The sequence below is a fragment of the Sciurus vulgaris genome (assembly GCF_902686455.1).
Source record: "Sciurus vulgaris genome assembly, chromosome: 8".
Classification (NCBI taxonomy): domain Eukaryota; kingdom Metazoa; phylum Chordata; class Mammalia; order Rodentia; family Sciuridae; genus Sciurus; species Sciurus vulgaris.
Genome location: NC_136468.1, coordinates 104,903,804 through 104,923,644, shown reverse-complemented (window position 1 = coordinate 104,923,644; position 19,841 = coordinate 104,903,804). Strand labels below are relative to the sequence as shown.

Below are 19,841 nucleotides of genomic sequence, written 5' to 3'. Positions count from 1 at the left end.
CTCTCAAATGGTTCAGGAGGAAATATAAGCACAGAGAGAGACAGAGACATTGAGACAGAGATGGAGAGACAAGGAAGGGAAAATAAGATGGTATGGGTGGACACAAAGGCAATAGAGACAGAATGATAAAGCAAATGAGGTGACATGTTAACATTTGGGGGAATTTTCAAAAGTTTAAAAAATTTTTTTTTGTTTTTATTGTTTTGTATTGGGAATTGAATCCAGGGATGCTCTGCCACTGAATTTATCTTCAATCCTTTTTGATTTTTTTATTTTGAAAAATAAATAATTTTTTAATTTATAAATAATTTTTTATTTTGAAAAATAAATAAATAAATAGCTTGGCCCTGCCAAAGCTGGTCATCTGAGGTCATCATTCCCAGGCCCTGGCATCCCTTGCCCCTTGCCATCTCTCAGCCCTGGCAAGGTCCACTCCCATCTGCTGCCCTAAGCTCTGCACTTCTCACAGTGTGTGGATCAAGGACACCCTGCTTCTCCCCCAGCCTTGGCTTGCTGGGGTTGCTCAGCAGGGCTTCTGGTTCAATCCAATCTCCAGCCTCAGGTTTTGGGTTTTCCTGCTTCCTTCTCAGCATGTGGTCTCTCTCTTGGTCTCTTTCAGCATGAATTACTCCAGCCTCCCTCCCTTCCACCAGAGACTCTTGGGTTTCCTCTTCTCTTCCTGGTCTCAGAAGGAAAATGATGCTTCTCACTTTTCACACATGACCATCCCTCCATCTCTTTCCTACATGCTCATCTCCTGCACCTGCTCCAGGTCTCACTTAAGGGCTCTGTCGAGACCCACACCTACTCAGTCTGGGAGTAACTCAACCCACTTTGGGGTAGAACAGCCTCCATCCTGCTTCCCTTCATACATTCCCATCCTCTTCTGGTTTATCACAGAGTGGTTCCTCCATCCACACTTCCTGCCCATACATTCACTTGTGAGTGCTTTGACATCTGGCTTCAACTCCCTCCTTGGTTCCCAAAGTGGAAGCATCAAAGACACAATATTCAGAATTGGAAATCTGAGTTTCAGTCTCTGTTCTGTCTCCTAAGAGCTATGTGATTTCGTGGTGAGTTTCCAAAAAGTGCAGAAAGCCCATGTGCAACTCAGTATGAACTAACGCATGGGATCTCCAGTTATCCTTTCTCTTTCCCCATCTAGTTCACCTGTCCTTGAATTTTCCACACAACCCCCAAGAGCCTGGTGACAGCACCTCAATCTGCACCTCTGTCACATACCCCTGTACTGGACTCTACCTCTCTGAGTCCCAAAGTCATTAGGACATCTTCCCACAGCCAGCCAGCCAGCTCCTTGAATTCAGGAGGACCCTACCATTAGACTCATTCTCACTCATGTTCAACTTGTTGAAAAGCAGGGGCTTACAGCTGCCAAGAAGGAATAAACTGGAGAAAGAATTTGATATTCCAAAGATGCATCAAAGCAGCACATTCTATTGTGCTCCATTATTGTGAATTAAATTGAGGAGGAGTACCTGACATCTGCAGCATCAGGGGCCTCTTAATTCAATGCTGGATATAACATTTATCCAAAGAACTCTTGCCCTTGAACAGTATTGTCTGCTAAGGTCAGCCTGTCTTTATTCACTAAGTACTTGCCTCAAAGTTTCCCTCCACTCCATTCTGGTGGTCCCATGTTGTCTTTCAATCCTGACCCGCCTGCCCAGTCACTGCTAGTCCTTGCTAGACTAGTTCATAGCAGTCATCACCTCTTAACCCGGATCCCACTCCATTCCACCTATGCCATCCTCTACCATGCATCATGTCCCCAAAGCACAGACCCAAATGCACCATGCTCCTGTTTATACAGTTCTGGTGGCCCCCCAGTGACTCTTAACCAAGCCCAAACTCCCTGCTTGCCAAGTCTAGGGCCTCTAGCAGCCTGGGGCCAGCTGCCTCCAATTCCATTGTTCACCATTCATTTCTCACAGACACTGAGCTCAAGTCAAATCTCACATCTCACCATCTGGGGACATATGTTCCCTCTACCCAAAATAGCATACCCTTACCTCCACCTGTTGAGATCCATCCTTGAAGTGTTATTCAATAAATAGTACTGAGACAATTGGTTAGTCATTTGAAGGAAATTTTTTAGATTCTTCATTTCATGCTACACATCAGAATGTATTCCAGATGAACTGAAGTTAAATATAAAACTATAATAACATATTAAAAATAAGAGTCTCAAAAATGTGATTATTGAATATCTGAAAAGGGAGAAGATCCTAGGCTTTTAGCAAAACATGAAATTTCAAAGAAAACAATAGATCTGACTTATTAAATAGAACTTGACTCATTAAAACCAAACTGATAAGAAATGAACAGAGGTAGAGTCATTTGCTTGAACTGAATGTTAATGTCCCTGATGCAGGGAAATTATATTAGGGTAGAAATCAGAAAATTATTTGATTAGCAAGTTATAGGAGTTGGATACATATGTTTCATGAATTTCCAGTGATACCTGACATAGCATTACTTCCCTAGAAATTTGAAATGTTAAAATTCTCTCCAAGGATACTATGTTCGAGACCCAGATTTGACTCTCCTTCTTCTAGAAGCTTGTAATTAAACCCACCCTGTCTGCTGTAGGGTCTCAACCTGGACTCCATACTCACCCCTCTTCTGAACTCACTCCAGGGTCCTCTTATAAGAGTACTCACTATAATTTAGGTATCATGCTAAACACTTTTGCAGGATTAAGTTTGACAATCCTACAATGTATTTTCTTAAATGTAGATGTCACCAACATCCTCTTTAGTTCTTTCTTTTCCAAAACCAATTACTACATTATAGAGGGATTTTGGCACATCTGTGAAACCGCTACCACAAACAAAATAAAAATTTCACCCCTGAAAGTTCCTGGATACCCACTTCCAATCTATCCCTTCCTTTATTCTCAAGCCACTACTGATTTGTCTTTCTCACACACACACACACACACACACACACACAGATATATAGATACACATACTATAAAATTTATAATGTATATATAATTTTTATATATTCTTATATATGTTTATATAATATATATTCTTTTATATATTCTTTCCTAAATTTTTTCAGTCATACAGTGTGTTTTCTATGGACACACTTTCATTTTCCTTGGTAAATACTTAGCAGTGGAACAATTAGGGCTTCTGGTAAGTATATTCATAATTAACATACAATGTAATTATATGTATACAAGTAACAATGTATACAAATATCAAAACATCACACAGTACCCTATACATACATGTGCTATTTAAAATTGTTAAAAAACAAACTATTAAACTGTTTTCCAAAGTGTTTGTCATTTTACATTCCCACTAGCAATGTATGAGAATTCTGATTTCTCCACATCTTTGCCAACACTTGATGTCAATCTTTTTAATTTTAGCCACTCTAGTGGGTGTTTAGTGACACAATTATGACTTTATGTTTCCCTAACAATTAGTGATGATGAGCATTGTTTCATGCTCTTATTGACTATTGTATATCTTCAGTGGCAGTGTCTGTTAAAATATTTTGCCCACTTTTTTTTATATTGTGTTTTCTTGGGGCTGGAGAGATGGCTCAGTCGGTAGAGTGCTTGCCTTGTAAGCACAGGCCCTGGGTTCGATTCCCAGGACCCCCCCCCCAAAAAAAAAAAATAATATATTGTGTTTTCTTGTCTGTAAGTTCTGAATGTTCTTTATATATTCTGGTCACAGTCCTTTGTCAGTTATTATTTATTAATAACTATATTTAAAGAATGAGAAAACTTTGTCTTGGGAAAATTAATAACTGGTTGAAGTCACAGATTCAAATCCAGAGAGTGAGACTGCAATGCCTACTTTTTATTTCTTTGCCTACATTTTTTGGACACTATTTCAATGCAGTCTCTTTTTAAAATTTTTACACTTCAAGACAAAAGGTCACATCAGAGCTATTCACATCTATTCATAAAGAAACTAAAGCCTGGCAGGGTCGAATTTCTTAACGCTTTAACATGACTAGTGCAAGGAATCCCATGAAAACCACACCGGACACAGGAAATCACATAAGGGAGTTTATTAAGCAAACAGAGTGTCTCCCTGCAGGGTAAGAGAGAAAATGAGAGGAAAAGAGAAAGGAAAGAGAAAGGGTGCACGCTAGAGAGAGTGGAAAGCGAAGAGGAGAAAGAGAGTCAGGGGAGAGAAAGGCAAGAGAGAAAAGATGGCGGTGAAGCTATCTTTAAGAATCCCGCCAGGCTAACAGGACCAATAACAGAAGGATGCTTGCAAGCTGACTGATGAACCAATAGCTAACTAGGATGTTCACAGACTGACAGTAATTGGGAGGCGGGGAAATGGCTGCAGCAGAAAGGGTGGGGAGAGCAGCTTTGTACATTACATTACCCCATTTCTGTTTTTATAAGAAAATCTTTTGTTCTCCAGTTCTTTCCCACCTTATCTCTCCTTCCTGCCTAAGTGGCTAGGACTGGTTTTGCAGGTGAGATGTAAAAAAGTCCATTCTCCCAGGGACAGTCTTTAACTTCCAGACTTCCAGAGGCAGATAGCTTTCATGGACTTCATTTCCTCGAGTTGACTGATTCCCTACTTCTACACTAACTGCCTGTCCCCAATTCTGGCTTCATTCACCCCTCTAATTTTAGGAACTACTTTACTGCCGTAGGGAAAGGGGGTCGATGACTGCTCTGGATTCTTCGAGCTGGAAGGGGGCAGCATGGGGCAAGCAGTTTGGAGTTCCCTTTTTAGAAATCAGGTTAATCAAGGGGTCCATAGTAGAAGTCTGGTTGGGGAAGAGCAGGTTGTAAAGGCATCTGGGGGTGGGTGCTTCTATGAGAGAAGAACAAAAAGACATGAGTACTGAAATGAGATTAATACAACATAAATGTTGCAGAATCTGGAACATGCCGATGACCATCATGAAGGTGACAGAAGTCAATAATTCCTCACCAGGGGGTGGAAGAATTGAGAAGGTCTAGCAAAGGCTGGAGAGGACAAGGCCTTTATTTGGGAACTTTAACATTGTCTAGGTTATCAGGAATGTAAACACAACATTTAGTAGAGATACCAGCAAACATAGATTAAGCCTACCTGTGTCTGTAGGCCTTAAACTGACTAAAATTTCTGACTCTGGTAGTTTCTCTTGATAGTTATCAGGCACATTTGCTAATAATCTCTCTTTTGTAGCTTCCAGTCTTTATTCTAGTGGGCTAACACAAGTGTACATCTTAAGTTACATTTAACTATTATTTCTTTTAAATGCCCAAGAATAGCTATATTTTGGTTTTAACTGTTTTGCTAGGTGTTTAAGATCAAGTTGGTCAAAGTGACCTATTCCTATCTGTTAAAGAGTCAGCTGAGTTCCCACAGGGGTCACTCATAGAGAACTTGAGAGCCTTAGCTTTAGTGCTGTCCGTTAGGCAGGGTCTCCTCGATGAGGTGGCTTCCCTTGAAAGCACCAGGGATGTCTCCCTTTTTCCTTGACCCTCCTCTGCAGCAGGTGTACTGACTGACTTTTCATCATCTAGTGGCCTCATCAATCCCCTTGATCAGGAGGTTGCATGACCCACCCAGAGTTGCAAAGCTCCTTAGAGCAGTTCTCTTGTTCCCTGGGTTCAAGCTGACTTTGAGGGCAAAACCCAAATATGGACTTTTATTGACCTCTGTATTTAATCTCAATCTCTAAATTTAGTCTTAACCATCAAGCAAGCCAGTCTCACCAGTCATAAAGTAAGAGTACTGGGCTTTAACTTCAATGTCTATAACTTCACAGTTATTTATCCCCTTTTATCTAATTGGGGTCTACATTATCTGTCCTATAGGTGATAGCTTTTCAAGTTAATCTACGGTGTACTTCTGCAAAATATCAGGCAACAGTTAGAGTTTACAAGGAAAATACAAAATGGAATCACCAACAGTAAAACATTCAGTTTGTGCAATAGCTATCTTGAATTTTGGCTGAGTTATTTATTATATCCCCTGTTTGAGATCATAGTAATCTTTACAACAAACATCAAACTTTCGAACACAATTTTACATATATTGACTCCTGAATCTATATGAACATTAGTTAACACAATTTAACATTATATCTAAAACATGAATCAAAGGAAGGCTGGGAGAGCTTTTAACTTTCCTTTTGTGTGGCAAAGTGGCAAAATGCTTTCATGTTTCACGATATTAAACTTTAAACAAATCAGGCTCTCACTAATTTTTAGAAACATATTTAAATTTCTTTTATCTCAGTGTAACAAATTTTACATATACCCTATTGATGACAGGTATAATAGAACATTAAATGATGAGTTTAAAATTACCATTACAGTCAAGTTTAATTTGGAGAATAGCAGCTTGATAAATTTTCTGCATTAAAGGCTTGTACACCTGGAAAATATAAACACATTTAACATACAAATAATGTTTTTAAGTATGTTACTCCATGGAATAGCCTTATAAATTAATCAGATGTCTCTAACAAACACATTTGAGTAATCCCATACATGTCAACTCTAATTCACTCATCTTATTGTAAAAAAAAAAAAAAAAAAAAAAAAAAAAACAAGATAATATCAGACAAGTGTACCAACAGTATTTGCCATCTCTTTCCTGTGGAAGAAAAGTCCTAGAAAAATTGATGTTAGACATTTTATAAACATCAACATTTTATTAGTTTGACCACCTAGAGACTGGTGAGTTAATTTTAAAAAACATTTTACTTCTATTAGTTTACCCAATTTAAATTGAATCTTTTTAAAATCACATGAATTAAAAGTATTTGGATCCATTTTTTAAATTTTAATTTTTATGCGTGCTTATATTTAACACAAAAGTAAAGGCCTTGTAATGCTTATCTCCATTGAAATGTAACAGATGTTCAAAAATAATTCTAGAGTTGGATAAAAAGAACTGATCAAAAATCATTAACCTAGGTATGTAGGATCAAAATTGTGAGCTCAAAAATATAGCATTTAAGAAAAACAAGAGTCCTAGAAGAAAAATGATAATGGCCATTAATTATAGAATGAGAAAATGGGAAAGAGAAGGGTAGAGAGAAGAAGAAAAGGGAGAGATAAAGTCTTGTGTTGCAGCCCAGGAGAAATTTTAAATGGACACTTTCTTTTTTCCCTTGGGTTTGAGACTTGTCTCCCACTGCACTTTCCTCCGTTTACATTTCAATGTAAGTCTTGACTGAGATCTGAAAGGGGCTGACAGGTTCTAGCAGAAACTTGATGCCTAGGGCATTTTAACCCTTTTCCCTGGTTAGTAATCAACTAGGTTTGGATGCAAAAAATTGTGAAACATTATCTCCCACTACTTGTGGGGAATAGGACTGCTATATCATACTCCTTACTGGGACGTGCCACTGATGGTTGGGCTGGTTACTCCCTCCACAGTGGCCTATGCAGGACCTTGCAGCAGGAGGACTAGCTGGGCTGGGCCGGGAAATGGAAGCAGAAACAGCTGAGTCGAAGTTGGAGGAGGAGGAGGGATTGCGGGGGGAGAAGGAGGCGGCATTTGAGTTTGCAGGAAAAGCTAAGAAGCAAGAAGGAAGAGACTTGAAGATAAGGAATCCCTTTCTATCTGCCCGCTCGCTCACGGACGCTGCATGCCATTCACAAAGGAATTTTGATGGCTTTAAGCTGGGGTTCAGGCGAAGGGTTGAATCTGCTGGAACGGAGGACCCAGATCCCATGGTGGAGACTTATACAGCTGAGTCTGTGGCCAGGGCATCCCAAGGCCAGAGTAGTTGACTGGAGACGAGAAGGCAGCACATAGATGGTGTCGTCACACAAACATCAATGTGGGGCCAGACAAAAGCCAAGAGTTGAGGACCTGATATCAGGGTTTTCGAGTACGAGTGCAAGTGCGAGATGAACCTTAACCCTGAGAGAGAATCTCCACCATAAAATCAGGAATCCACACGGCAGATAAGACTGACTATAGGGGCTAGCTGTAACTATAAAAGTTCTGACTGGGTACCCCCACCCCTCAGCCGCCTAGAAAGCCCCAGACATTCCACGGTCGCTTCTAAGGTCAGTAGAAGTATGTTTAAGTGGTCTAGAGTGGGGACCTGTCTAAGGGAACCCACCAATCTGAAGTCCGGTGTTGCATGCAAAAAGCTGAGCATCCAGGCGAATGGAAGGTGGGGTGGTATCCGGGGGTCACTGGGGCATCAGATGGGTTTCCACTTACTTAAGAGGCAGTGGAAGGGCCCATCCCAGGTCTTGGCACCAATGCAAGGAATCCCACGAAAACCACGTGGGACACGGGAAATCACATAAGGGAGTTTATTAAGCAAACAAGTGTGTCTCCCTGCAGGGTACGAGAGAAAATGAGAGGAAAATAGAAAGGAAAGAGAAGGGGCTCGCGCGTGGCAGAGAGAGTGGAAAGCAAGGAGGAGAAAGAAAGTGAGTCGGGGGAGAGAAAGGCAAGAGAGAAAAGATGGTGGTGAAGCTATCTTTAAGAATCCCACCAGGCTAACGGGACCAATAACAGAGAAGGATACTTGCAAGCTGACTGATGAATCAATAGCTAGCTAGGATGTTCACAGGCTGACAGTACTTGGGAGGCGGGTAAATGGCTGCATTGGAAAGGGTGGGGAGAGCAGCTTTGTACACTACAACTAGTACGTGCAGAGACGAGCTTGTTTATTGAATTATGGATTCAAAATCTAACATTATTCAACTATCTTCTACATTGTACACACACTCTTTCAAAAATGTGAATCTGATCACATATGAGATCTCTGCCTTGGGTGTGCATTACAGATGGCCCTCCTTGATCTATCACAACCTCCAATGTCACCTAGGGCTACTTCACAGACCCAAATACCTCCCACCCCAGCTGTCCTCAGCTCCCAGCACAGACCCCGTATTCCTCTGCACTACTGTCCTGTCTGCTGGGAAAGCTCTTCTCCAATCCCGGGGTCACTACAGCTTGTCTCTCAGTCTCAGATCCTGCTTCCTCCTGAGACACACAAACCGGTCTGCCCCCACTTCTGGCTGCTTCAAAGTATCTCGAAGACCTCATAGACTGGGGCAGAGTCCCGTTCACACTGCCAAGAGCGGGCGGGAGCCGAGGGCACCCATAGGACGAAGGGATGAAGACATTACCCAGATGTAATCAGAGCGTGCCACAAACACTAGGGCACAGAAGAAGCAGGCCAATAATTCAGAAACCTGCAAGGCCCGCCCCTAGCGAGCCTCCCGCCTGGCGCGGCCCATGACGTCACATCTGCGCCAGCGCCGTCGTGGCGCACGGAGCTTCCGGCCAGAGGCGGCAGCGGGCGGGTGGAGTGACGTCACGGGAAGCCGCGCGCCGGAAGCGGGCCGTGCAGCGCGGAAGCCGCGGGGGCGGGGCGCGGAGGCGATGGGGGGCGGCGGCGGCCGGCGATGAGCGGCGGGCGCGCGTGAGGAGCCGCGGGCGAGGCTGGGGGGCCCCGGAGCGCGAGCCGCAGGGCGGAGGGCGGGGGCGCGAGCGCGGCGGGCGGCGGCGAGGCGGCGGCCGAGAAGATGGCGGACGGCGACAGCGGCAGCGAGCGCGGCGGCGGCGGGCCCGGCGGCTTCCAGTCCGCGCCTCGCGGCGGCGGCGAGCAGGAGACGCAGGAGCTGGCCTCGAAGCGGCTGGATATCCAGAACAAACGCTTCTACCTGGATGTGAAGCAGAATGCCAAGGGCCGCTTCCTCAAAATCGCTGAGGTGGGCGCAGGCGGCTCCAAGAGCCGTCTCACGTTGTCCATGGCGGTGGCCGCCGAGTTCCGCGACTCGCTGGGAGATTTCATCGAGCACTACGCGCAGTTGGGCCCCAGCAGCCCCGAGCAGCTGGCGGCGGGCGCCGAGGAGGGCGGCGGGCCGCGGCGCGCGCTCAAGAGCGAGTTCCTGGTGCGCGAGAACCGCAAGTACTACCTGGACCTGAAGGAGAACCAGCGCGGTCGCTTCCTGCGCATACGCCAGACGGTCAACCGTGGCGGCGGCGGCTTCGGCGCAGGGCCCGGGCCCGGCGGCCTGCAGAGCGGTCAGACCATCGCGCTGCCAGCGCAGGGCCTCATCGAGTTCCGCGATGCTCTGGCCAAGCTCATCGACGACTACGGCGGTGAGGAGGACGAGCTGACCGGCGGCCCGGGGGGCGGCGCTGGCGGCCCCGGGGGTGGCCTATACGGGGAGCTCCCAGAGGGCACCTCCATTACGGTGGACTCCAAGCGCTTCTTTTTCGACGTGGGCTGCAACAAGTACGGGGTGTTTCTGCGCGTGAGCGAGGTGAAGCCGTCTTACCGCAACGCCATCACTGTGCCCTTCAAGGCCTGGGGCAAGTTCGGAGGCGCCTTTTGCCGGTATGCGGATGAGATGAAAGAAATCCAGGAGCGACAGAGGGATAAGCTTTATGAGCGCCGCGGTGGGGGCAGTGGCGGCGGCGACGAATCCGAGGGTGAGGAGGTGGATGAGGATTGAAATGGGCAGCTTCCCCTACCGGCCTCCCCTACCCCACCACCATCCCCTTGGCTAGAAAGTTCCCTTTCCTGCTCAACCTCCAGTGAGCTAGTGCAGAAGGGAGCAAGGGAGGCTGCAAAGGGAGAAAGCAAAATAATAAATAATATAGTTAAGAGAAATAACCGAAAGAGAACAGTCACGGACAATTAGAGAAAAGCAGTAAAGTTCTAAGGAACTGACAGCAACCTGCAAAGAGAGGACAACAGCGTCTCCTCACCTGCGCGAAAGTCTCAGCTTCTGTTGTTTCCCAACTGAGGTTCCTAAACCCATCAGGAAAACCCTGGAAGGGATAGATGTTCAAACGTCTGGGCCAAAAAACACGTCTGAGTTACCCAGATCCACCCATTGATAACAGTTAAATTTGTGTCGTACCTGGGTAATCTAAAGATCTCTCCAGGCCTCACTATTGCAGTGTCTATCCCTTCACATCCATTGAAATCAGCGTTTTGGATCTAGATCTTCATAGAATCCTTGAGAAGAAAGGCCTTTGCAATTACCCAGTTCTGGGGGTTCAGGTTTATGAAAAGGAATGCAACTTCACATAATCATGGACAGGGCAAAAGAATTCAAGAAGCCATTGGAGAATATAGAAACAGATTGGATCCATTTTTTAAAAAATGGTTTTGCATGGAACCTGGACCAAGGCCCATGTCTTTTCTTTGCAGAATTGTTTTCCGGGATGCAGATAAATTCAGATGTCAATGCTTGAACTAGAATCCATTGCTAAAATAGTTTTAAAGTTTGCAAAATTTTTGAAAAACAAAAGCAATTTTACATTGGGGATTGCTGAGGTAGGCACAAGAAGTCAGGCATAAAGCACAAGGCAAACTGTTTGAGTGGATTGGTTGCTGCTCACTAAAGTTCTTCCCTTGATCTCTAAATATGGAGGTCATTACCAAGAAATGGCTTAGGTATGAATGAGAGCCAGATCCCTATGGCTCCACAACATGAGCCAGTGAATTATGGCTAATTCGGCTGTTACAGCCACTGGTTGGCTGCATTTTAAACGTAAAACTTGACAATTACCTGTTAAAGGAACCGTGTGGCTACAAGCCTGAGCTTTAATGGAATATACATCCATCCTCACAGAAAAGTTGGAAATAACCAAAACTGAAGTCTTAATTTACCTTCAGTTTAATCTGTGGATTTGTTCAATACTAAAGATCCTCAGGTCCAGAATTCCAGCATCATTTATTCTTTTAAAGTAAAATTTTAAGAACTCGATCCATTGTATCAGTACCTCACAATCAAAGTTAGCAAATGATGGATGAGTGATTCAAGCAGTGCTCCTGGTGGAAGCTGAAATCCATCTGTGAATGGAACTGAAGTGAAGGTGAATATGCTGACTTTATCCTGGAAGCATTTTTATACCATCTTGAAATTTCAACAAACTGGCTTTTGCCAGTTTATCCAGCTGTCTTTCAAGAATAAAAGTTGGGGTTTTCAAGGATCGCCTCTTCTATATTTTAAAATGGATTTTCAGTAGAAATGATTTTTACTAATCAAGTTAATCCCAACCCCATCAAAAGGTATTCCTAGAAGTGTCATAGACCTAGGTAACTTTGAATTGAATGGGAGCTAATGTTCTTTCCAAAGTTTTCAGGTATTCTTTGTGTGACACCTTCTCAACCAGGAGGCAAGTAACCCCACCTCCACAAACTTAGTATTTTTTTTAACTGCATGCCTGCCCTTTATTTGAGCTGCCTTTTTAATTTATTGCATATCCTTTTTATTATCTTATTTTGGTATTATTCAATCTATACAATCTTTTTGTATTTATTGGTAAATAAGTAATATACAAAAAGGTCGTTTCATGTATTTGTGGCTGAGAGGGAGGGAAATAATTGTGTATATAAATTAGGCTTTTTTAAAACATAGACTATGATTCAGAATATTGTTGATCTTAGATTAAAAAAAAAAAGTGGAAGAGCCACAAACATTGGTGCCCTTTTCAGACTATTTCTCTACTCTTCATCATCCACAGTAGAATTTTTAAACAGATTTTTTTAAAGCTTTTCTTTTAAATTTTTCTCCGTTGCAAAGAATGTTTCCTAAATTGTATGGGAGCAATAGTATTTTTGATGTTTTAATGACATCCGTATACTTGTACTGTATTTTGTACTACAAGGCAGCTGTTTTCAATAATGTCCTGCTGTATTTACCTATGTGTTTTGAGTGTTCATTTCTTTGCTGCGGAGAATAAATTCCTAGTTTTAGTAAAGGAGCTGAGAAGCTAGCATTAGGTTTGCAGAAACTTTTAAGTTTCAAACTCTGAGGCAGCAATGAAAATTAAGGTTGCAGCTATTAGTTGATTGCTGTAACTTTTTCCTTTTCAAACCATGTACAATTCCTGTATAGACCAACTTGTTTTCTTGCTTCAGTGGTGGTTCTGTTGCTCAGCTGCAGTGAGCCAGTTCAATTTTGCAAAGGTGCAGTACCTCTCCTTTTCAAGGGGTTGGTTTTTTTTTTTCTTTTCTTTTTGTTTGGCTGAATTGCAGTAACTAGCCTTGCCTTTCTATTCTGTAGAAATGACAGGGTCTTCACAATCCTTCACCAGTGGCTACTAAGCTATAATTAGCTGAATAGAAAGAATGTGGAAGTGGTCTGAGGCATATAGAGTATATGCCAAGAACACTACCATATATGGCATCAGCTTTGGTTACCAGAGAAATTTTCTTAGTCATTAGACCATATAACAGTAATATATCATATGTAAATCTTTAGATATCAATTTGAGAATCCTCCAAAAAAAGGAGCAAAGAATGCATAAGCTATGTGTTGGCAAAAGTAATTTATATTAAAATTTTGACCTGCCTATGTAAGATTAAGTGATAAATGTCATAGTGGTGGGTTTTTAAGTCTTAACCAATCTCTAAGGTTTATTTCTCCTGCAGGGGGTGGTTCATGGCCTCTCTTCCCACTGTAGGAAGATTGCAGAAGGATGTGGATTAATTGTAGCATTTCACTGATCCTTATTCCAGTGAGTAGGGGCAATAGAAATCAACAAAGTATAGAGATTCGTTCACAGATATTAACTTACTAAGGTCTTTGTTGGCATTATATAAACTATGGAAAACAACCAACTTTTCTGTTTTGTTATTCAACTGCTACTATGAACTATTTAGAGGTTGTGTTTTAATCTGGCAAACATCCCAGATAATCAAAATAGTTATATTCCTGAAAAGTAGGGAACTAAAATTCCTTTTAAAATAATTGGTGGAAGGTTTGTTTCTCAAACTACTGTAGCTATAGAGATGAGAAGTCAACTTTTAGGAACAGAATAAGGAGTAAAAATCTGTGAAGAGATCTTATTACTCCTTTATGGTTTCTATTGTCCCTACCCATCATTTTAGCTAGTGGAACAGCAGTTCTAGTCAGCAAGTTTTTCAGTGCATATGCTGCACAAATCAAAACTTAAATCTGTATGGCACCAAAAATCTTAAGTGAAAACCAAACCAAAAACCCAGACACCCTATGTAACTGTTGGAGGCATATAGGTGGTATAAATGACGTAGCTGTGATACACACATGGCTACTTGTCATGTCACTTTCCATAATTATTTACTGCAAAATGATTGAGAGGCTTTTGGTGCAGGCAGCCATTAACCTGATTCCTTTGTTACCTCTGGATCACTGTGCAGTAAATTGCAGGTCTTTTAAGAGATTCAAGCTTCGGTTTTCTCAAAACAAAACAATTATCCTGTCTTATCTGAAAATGCAGGGTTGTGGGCAAAAGAGGCTGGTTATAATAATGCCCTCATATTGAGTGGTCTGTAAACGGCTGCACACTTCAAGCACTATAGTTGCTGAGGATGCTTTGTTAAATGTGACCTTGACTGGCTTTACAGGGGTGTAGAATGTAATCTACACAAGGTGACTGTTTGCATCTACCTTGCTCTCGAGGTTGATGAAATTAAGCTGAAGTGTGTAAGCCATGCACATAAGTATTCTTCACTGTAAATTTTGTTTTCATTTTTAACCCAGTTATGGTACTTTGTCCAATGCACAACTGATCTCTCAGTAGATATTCATTTGAAAATAGTGTGGCCTTGATCAGTAAGAAGGGGAAGGAGAGAAGTGACTTTTTTGCTTATGTAGAAATGACTTGTTTGCTGAGAGTTGTCATTCTGCAGCACTCTTAGTATAATGTGTTTGATCAGTCTCCTTTTTGATTGGGGAAAGTTAATGTTTTTGACCCTGGAGTTAATTCAATTGAGTTTTCTTCTGTTTTTAGGAAGTATCAGAATTGCTCTGATGAGTTACAAAGTTGACTGCTTTGATGTCCAATCTCAGGTTTTAGAATTTAGTGGTGAAAAATCCACTGTTAATAATTCTTAAAACAGTTCTAATTTAGTGCACCCTAAAAGTCACATGCATAAGGCCTGTTCAGAGAGCAGAGCCTTCATCCTTTTGCTCCTTTTCCACTTTGTAAATCACTTGAAAAAGTGTCAAGTGATTTTGCATTGTAAATTTCCATTTTAACCCTGACACAGTTCTCAAAGATAAAGCACTTTTTGATCATGAAATACATGGAATCCTTGTGTGATGTGGATCATGGTTTCTCAGGCTCCCCTCGATAATCTGCTTATGAATATTGTTCTAACTCTATGTAAGAAGAGTAGAAATCTTTGCTAGTGTTAGAAAGTTTGTATTATTGATCCAGAATGCATTTTGCTAGTTTCCAATGGATTGGGAGAGTAAACAATGCTGCATTCACAAATTAATAAGTTACTTTCCCTTGAGCCTTAAGGTAACTTTTTCTTTTCTGTCAACAACAGCACTGAAGTTATGGTAAATGAATGAGATTATCAGTTTTCAGGGTTAGTTTTAGAGTACTGTAAATCAATTAGCTGTCTTCCTAAAGAGTTACAACTCCCATTCAATATAATGAATATCGGGTGTGTGGGTGGGGCTGGGGAGGGGGGGAGATAGTTTGTAGAAAAGAAAAAAGAAAAAAAGAACCATGTTTACCTTAAGATATAGACAAAAAAGAAAAAAAGTCATGTGATTATTTCCCATGTGAAATTCCAGATAGTAAGGTGGAAATGGTGAATTATAACTTCATTTCCCATTTTTAAATAGAAAAAGTCATTAATTTTTAAACATTAGTCCCCAGAAGTTTCAAGAAATAGCTGGACTCGAATGGTGAGTTCTGTTGAAATATCTGACTTTGTTATTTAAAGTTGCCTTTCCCAGTCTTCAGTCTCAAAACCTAGTTTTATTACTAGTGGATTTAATGCACTTTTACTTTAACAAATATGGTCCATTTGTCAATACTGAAAATTAAATTTGGAAAAATTGCATCCTGAAGACCTATACCCTAGTGATTCACAATTGGTATCTGTACCCCTGATCTAAGTAAGGCCTTTTTGTATGTATTTTATATTTTGAGATGTAGGGAATACGCCATCAATGTAATCTCAATTCACAATCTTTTACTTTCACTTAAAAATCTAACTCATGCCTCTTGAATTAGACATTCCATTTGGGATAGGTAAAGCTACATTGAAACAATAGCAAATTCCATATTGCTGGTATCACTTTTCAGTAGGACTTCTAACAAAGGGAGAGCAGAGCTTTATTAAAAGCCAGAACATTTCCTGTAAATGATTCTAACAAAATTTGATGAGATAATTTAATTGTGCTTTTAATTAACAAATTTTGAGTGTAAGCAAATTTTATTTCCCGTGTTATATCTAATATCCAGTGACATGGATAAAAGGGGGCTGATCATACCTTTTTTGTGTGTGATGAAATGGGGGTCCAGAGTATTAGAAAGAAAGCTATAGACCTATTTGCTGTCCACTAGCATATTACAGAAGGCATGAGTTTATCTTTTTTTTTTTCTACCTTCAGTAACTTTAATGACTAACTCAAAATTTATTTAGACCATATCTTATTTCTTAAAGGCAAAATATTTTGTACCCTGTGTTGCAAGATCAGGCTGGTTAGTAAAATCTTAATATTTGGAAATAAAATGGCAAGTGGTTTGTTTCTTTCCTTTTAAAATTTTTTTTCTCAGACAAAAATATAGGAAGAGCCCCAAGAAAATTAAGGAACATAATTATGTCACTAAATGCATTTGTGTTGTAGGAATTTGGGAGTTTCATTTTAAACTGATATTAGGCGTAAACCCTTTTCTCCCAGCCCATATTGTCAGCCCTGTGTACAAAAGTTCTCAGAATTTCTAAAAGCCCATAGATAACAGCAAAAATCTAGAAACTGACTTTAAATCAGTATCAATATACCTTATAGAGAGTCCATGTTTTGCACATTTTGGTAGCAGACAAGTATATTTGAGTTATTTTTCAATGACTTGTCAATATATGAATAGTAACTAAGATTATCACTTATTTGGACTCTTTTCTGAGGTCTTAGAATAATTTTATTAGTTGGCATTTATTCTTCCTTTTGAACCTTCATGCAAATGTCTTTCCAAGAGCATTTTATAAAATCACCTGTCTTCTGATACAGCTCCAGATAACACACTTTCTGTTCAATAAGAAATCCTTACTGCCAATCATGTCTACCAGTGGCTTCCTTAGATAGGCTCTTCACTCCAAAGCTGGGACTGGTGTTTTGCCAGTAGACTCTACAGAAATAATTTGAATGATTTAAAACCAAATCTTGATAGCAGGAGACAGCTTCCTGATCTAGATGTACAATTAAGAGTTTAGGTTGGAAATTACTTTAAAAGGTTTTTTTTTTTTGGGGGGGGGGGGTGTCTTCAGTCTCTGTAAATACCAACATGCTTATTATGCATTGTAAACCAAGTGTGTATGCCTATGTATAAATTTTTAGAGCTGATTTCTGCTTCAAGTGAAGCTGCACCTTTAATTTTATAAGGTCCCCTCCACCTGTAACCCTATAAATGTTTGTAAATAGAACACTAAAATTTGTAGTGATAGGATCAATTTGGGAATATCTGCTGAGAGACCAAAAAGTTCATTTTTTTAAGTACCTTGGTTAAAGAGTAAAGATTATTCCTCTTGCTTATTTTTTAAAAGAAGAATGCACTTTAACAAACATAGAGCTGCATGGGCAATTCAAACAAATCCGTGAAGTGCAGTACCCATTCAGAAATCACACTTCCTGAAAACCGTTCAAAAGCAGAGTCCAGACGGGCTGTTGATCTCACTGCCTGTAGGTTGAAGCTCAGATTCTGATCAATTTTGAGAGGAGCAGGGCTGCTTCAAAAGAGCAATGTGAATACAGCCAGAAGCTTCAGACAGGTCTGTAAATGGCGGGTCCCGTATTTACCACTAACTAGCAAAACTGACAGAAAAACTCATAGAGAAAAAAGTTTAAGAATCCTTCCTGCTGGTGTGCACTCCTTACAATAGCAGACTTTTGCAAATGGAGTTTTACAGTCTATATTTAAAAATTGTATGTTTGTAACAAATAAAGTATGCAGAAAAGTGAATGACAATCTTGTGCCAGTGTCTCTTATTTAAGGAATTACATGGTGATGGGGGGGGGGGGTGGATACCATCTGTGGTGGCTTACAAATGGGTATGGGTTTGAGGGAGTTGCCATAGGCTGTGACTTCAAAATCATTTCACATTTTATCTGAACTATAGCCAGTTTTAAAACTGAGTTCCTATAACCCTTAACTAGTGCAGTCTAAATAAAAATTGCAAATTAGTTTTACGCTTTAGTCTGAAATTCAAACAAGCCACTTGCTTCCCCTATTTTTCCTGTCATTTATAATAGCTACAAAAAACTGCTGTCCCAGGTGTTCCCTTGTTTTTCAACATTGTAACTGAATGCTTAGGAAGTAAATTAGACCAGTCTTCTCTACAGGAAAAATGAAATGGTGTTCCTAGAACCTGTCCAGAGAGTCAAATTTCAGTCTCAGAAACCCCCTTTATACTGAATATCCCAAATAGGTTTTTTCTTTCATAGCTATCATGTTAGAAATTGAAAAGTTTTCAAGACGATAAGCACACAATTCCACTCACTATCAGCAATGGCTTGAATTTTTTAGATGTGATATCAGTCACTGCTAAAGTTGAAGGAACATAGGTTGTGAATGAAGAGCTAACTCGGAGCCAATACCTCAAGGAATAGGAACGAATTCTTTGTAGTTTTGGTATTGTTAAAAGTTGTAAGCTAGGTTCTATCCCTGACTCTCCTAAGTTTCTAGTGTGATTCTGGGTATCTTTCACATAAAAAATTCTTCAGGTCTGGAGGAGTTTTCAGCCTCCCAGAGAAGCCAGTGGGACTTGAGGAAACGAGAGCCACCTGGTGGTCAGTTCCAAAATCTTTAACCATTCTTAGGTCAGAATTTATCATTCAGTTAATAATTGGGTAGCTATAGGTGTGAAATACATGGTACGTAGTTCAAATGGAACTTAAAGAGTCAAGGAGAAAGGTTTGATAAGAGCCAGTCTCCCTAGCTGGTGATGTAGGTCAGTGGTAGAGCACTTGCTTAGCCTGCAAAAAGCCCTGGATTCAATCCCCAGCTACCACCACCACCACCAAAAAAAGGAAAAGAAAACGAACTAGGGAATAGATAATTTGATTCACAGGTTTATTCCTGACCAGGCCTTAACTCCTTACAAGAGAGAGCTCCATTGAAACTATTTTTGCCACAAGATATAAGTTCTCTTCCACATCTATGGTACCTTATGTAGCCCTCTCAGTGGACCCAATTAAGGTCTCCAAATTAATAATAGGAGGGAACTTACATCCAAGCCAGCTCTCTTACCTTCTTTTATCTGAAACCATACAGTCACAGAAAGGACAAATTTCTCATTCATTCCTATGCTGTGAGCCTGAGATAACAAATCCACAGGTACTCCACAAAACTGCAGAACCTCGTGGTTACTGCAGAAAAGCAGGCAGACAAAGAAATTGTGGGTCCCACCTACCAACATTTTCCAGATGTGGTATCTGGGAAAAAATGTCTCCCAAAGTAAAAAAGAAAAAGAACATACTGATTCGATTCATTTGGATCAAAGACCAATAAAGAAAATGCTATAATCTATCAGAGTGAACAGCCTAGAATACCTAGAATACCCAAATCAATTAAAAGTACCAGCTTGCACCTTCAACAGTTTATGTTAAATCATCTTTTCCTTTACCAAGGCACAAATAGTTCTAAAGTCCCATTGCAAAAGAACTAGACAGAAACTGTGTAATTGGTGATAGGGATAAAGACCTAAAAATAACCTCTCTTTTCTGCTTCTCCCACCTTCACCCCCATCCTTGGTCTCAAGCCAAGAAATAGTCAAGTTAATAAATAAGAATAAATGATAGTCCATTTATTCAACCATAGATCAGGAGTCCCACAGGTAATCTGTGGAATAGAGGTTGGAGAGGATGGATTAAGTCTCTCAAACCTGTGGGAAACAGGTCT

The 19,841-nt window shown here is 40.9% G+C and overlaps 1 protein-coding gene across 1 annotated transcript; it reads left to right on the top strand.

Moving 5' to 3' along the window:
- Window positions 1–9,366: 9,366 nt before the first annotated feature.
- Window positions 9,367–17,909, top strand: PURB (purine rich element binding protein B). The gene has a single exon (XM_079149393.1). The coding sequence runs from the start codon at window positions 9,506–9,508 to the stop codon at window positions 10,439–10,441; it is 936 nt and encodes a 311-aa protein (XP_079005519.1). The 5' UTR covers window positions 9,367–9,505; the 3' UTR covers window positions 10,442–17,909.
- The last annotated feature ends 1,932 nt before the right edge of the window (window positions 17,910–19,841 follow it).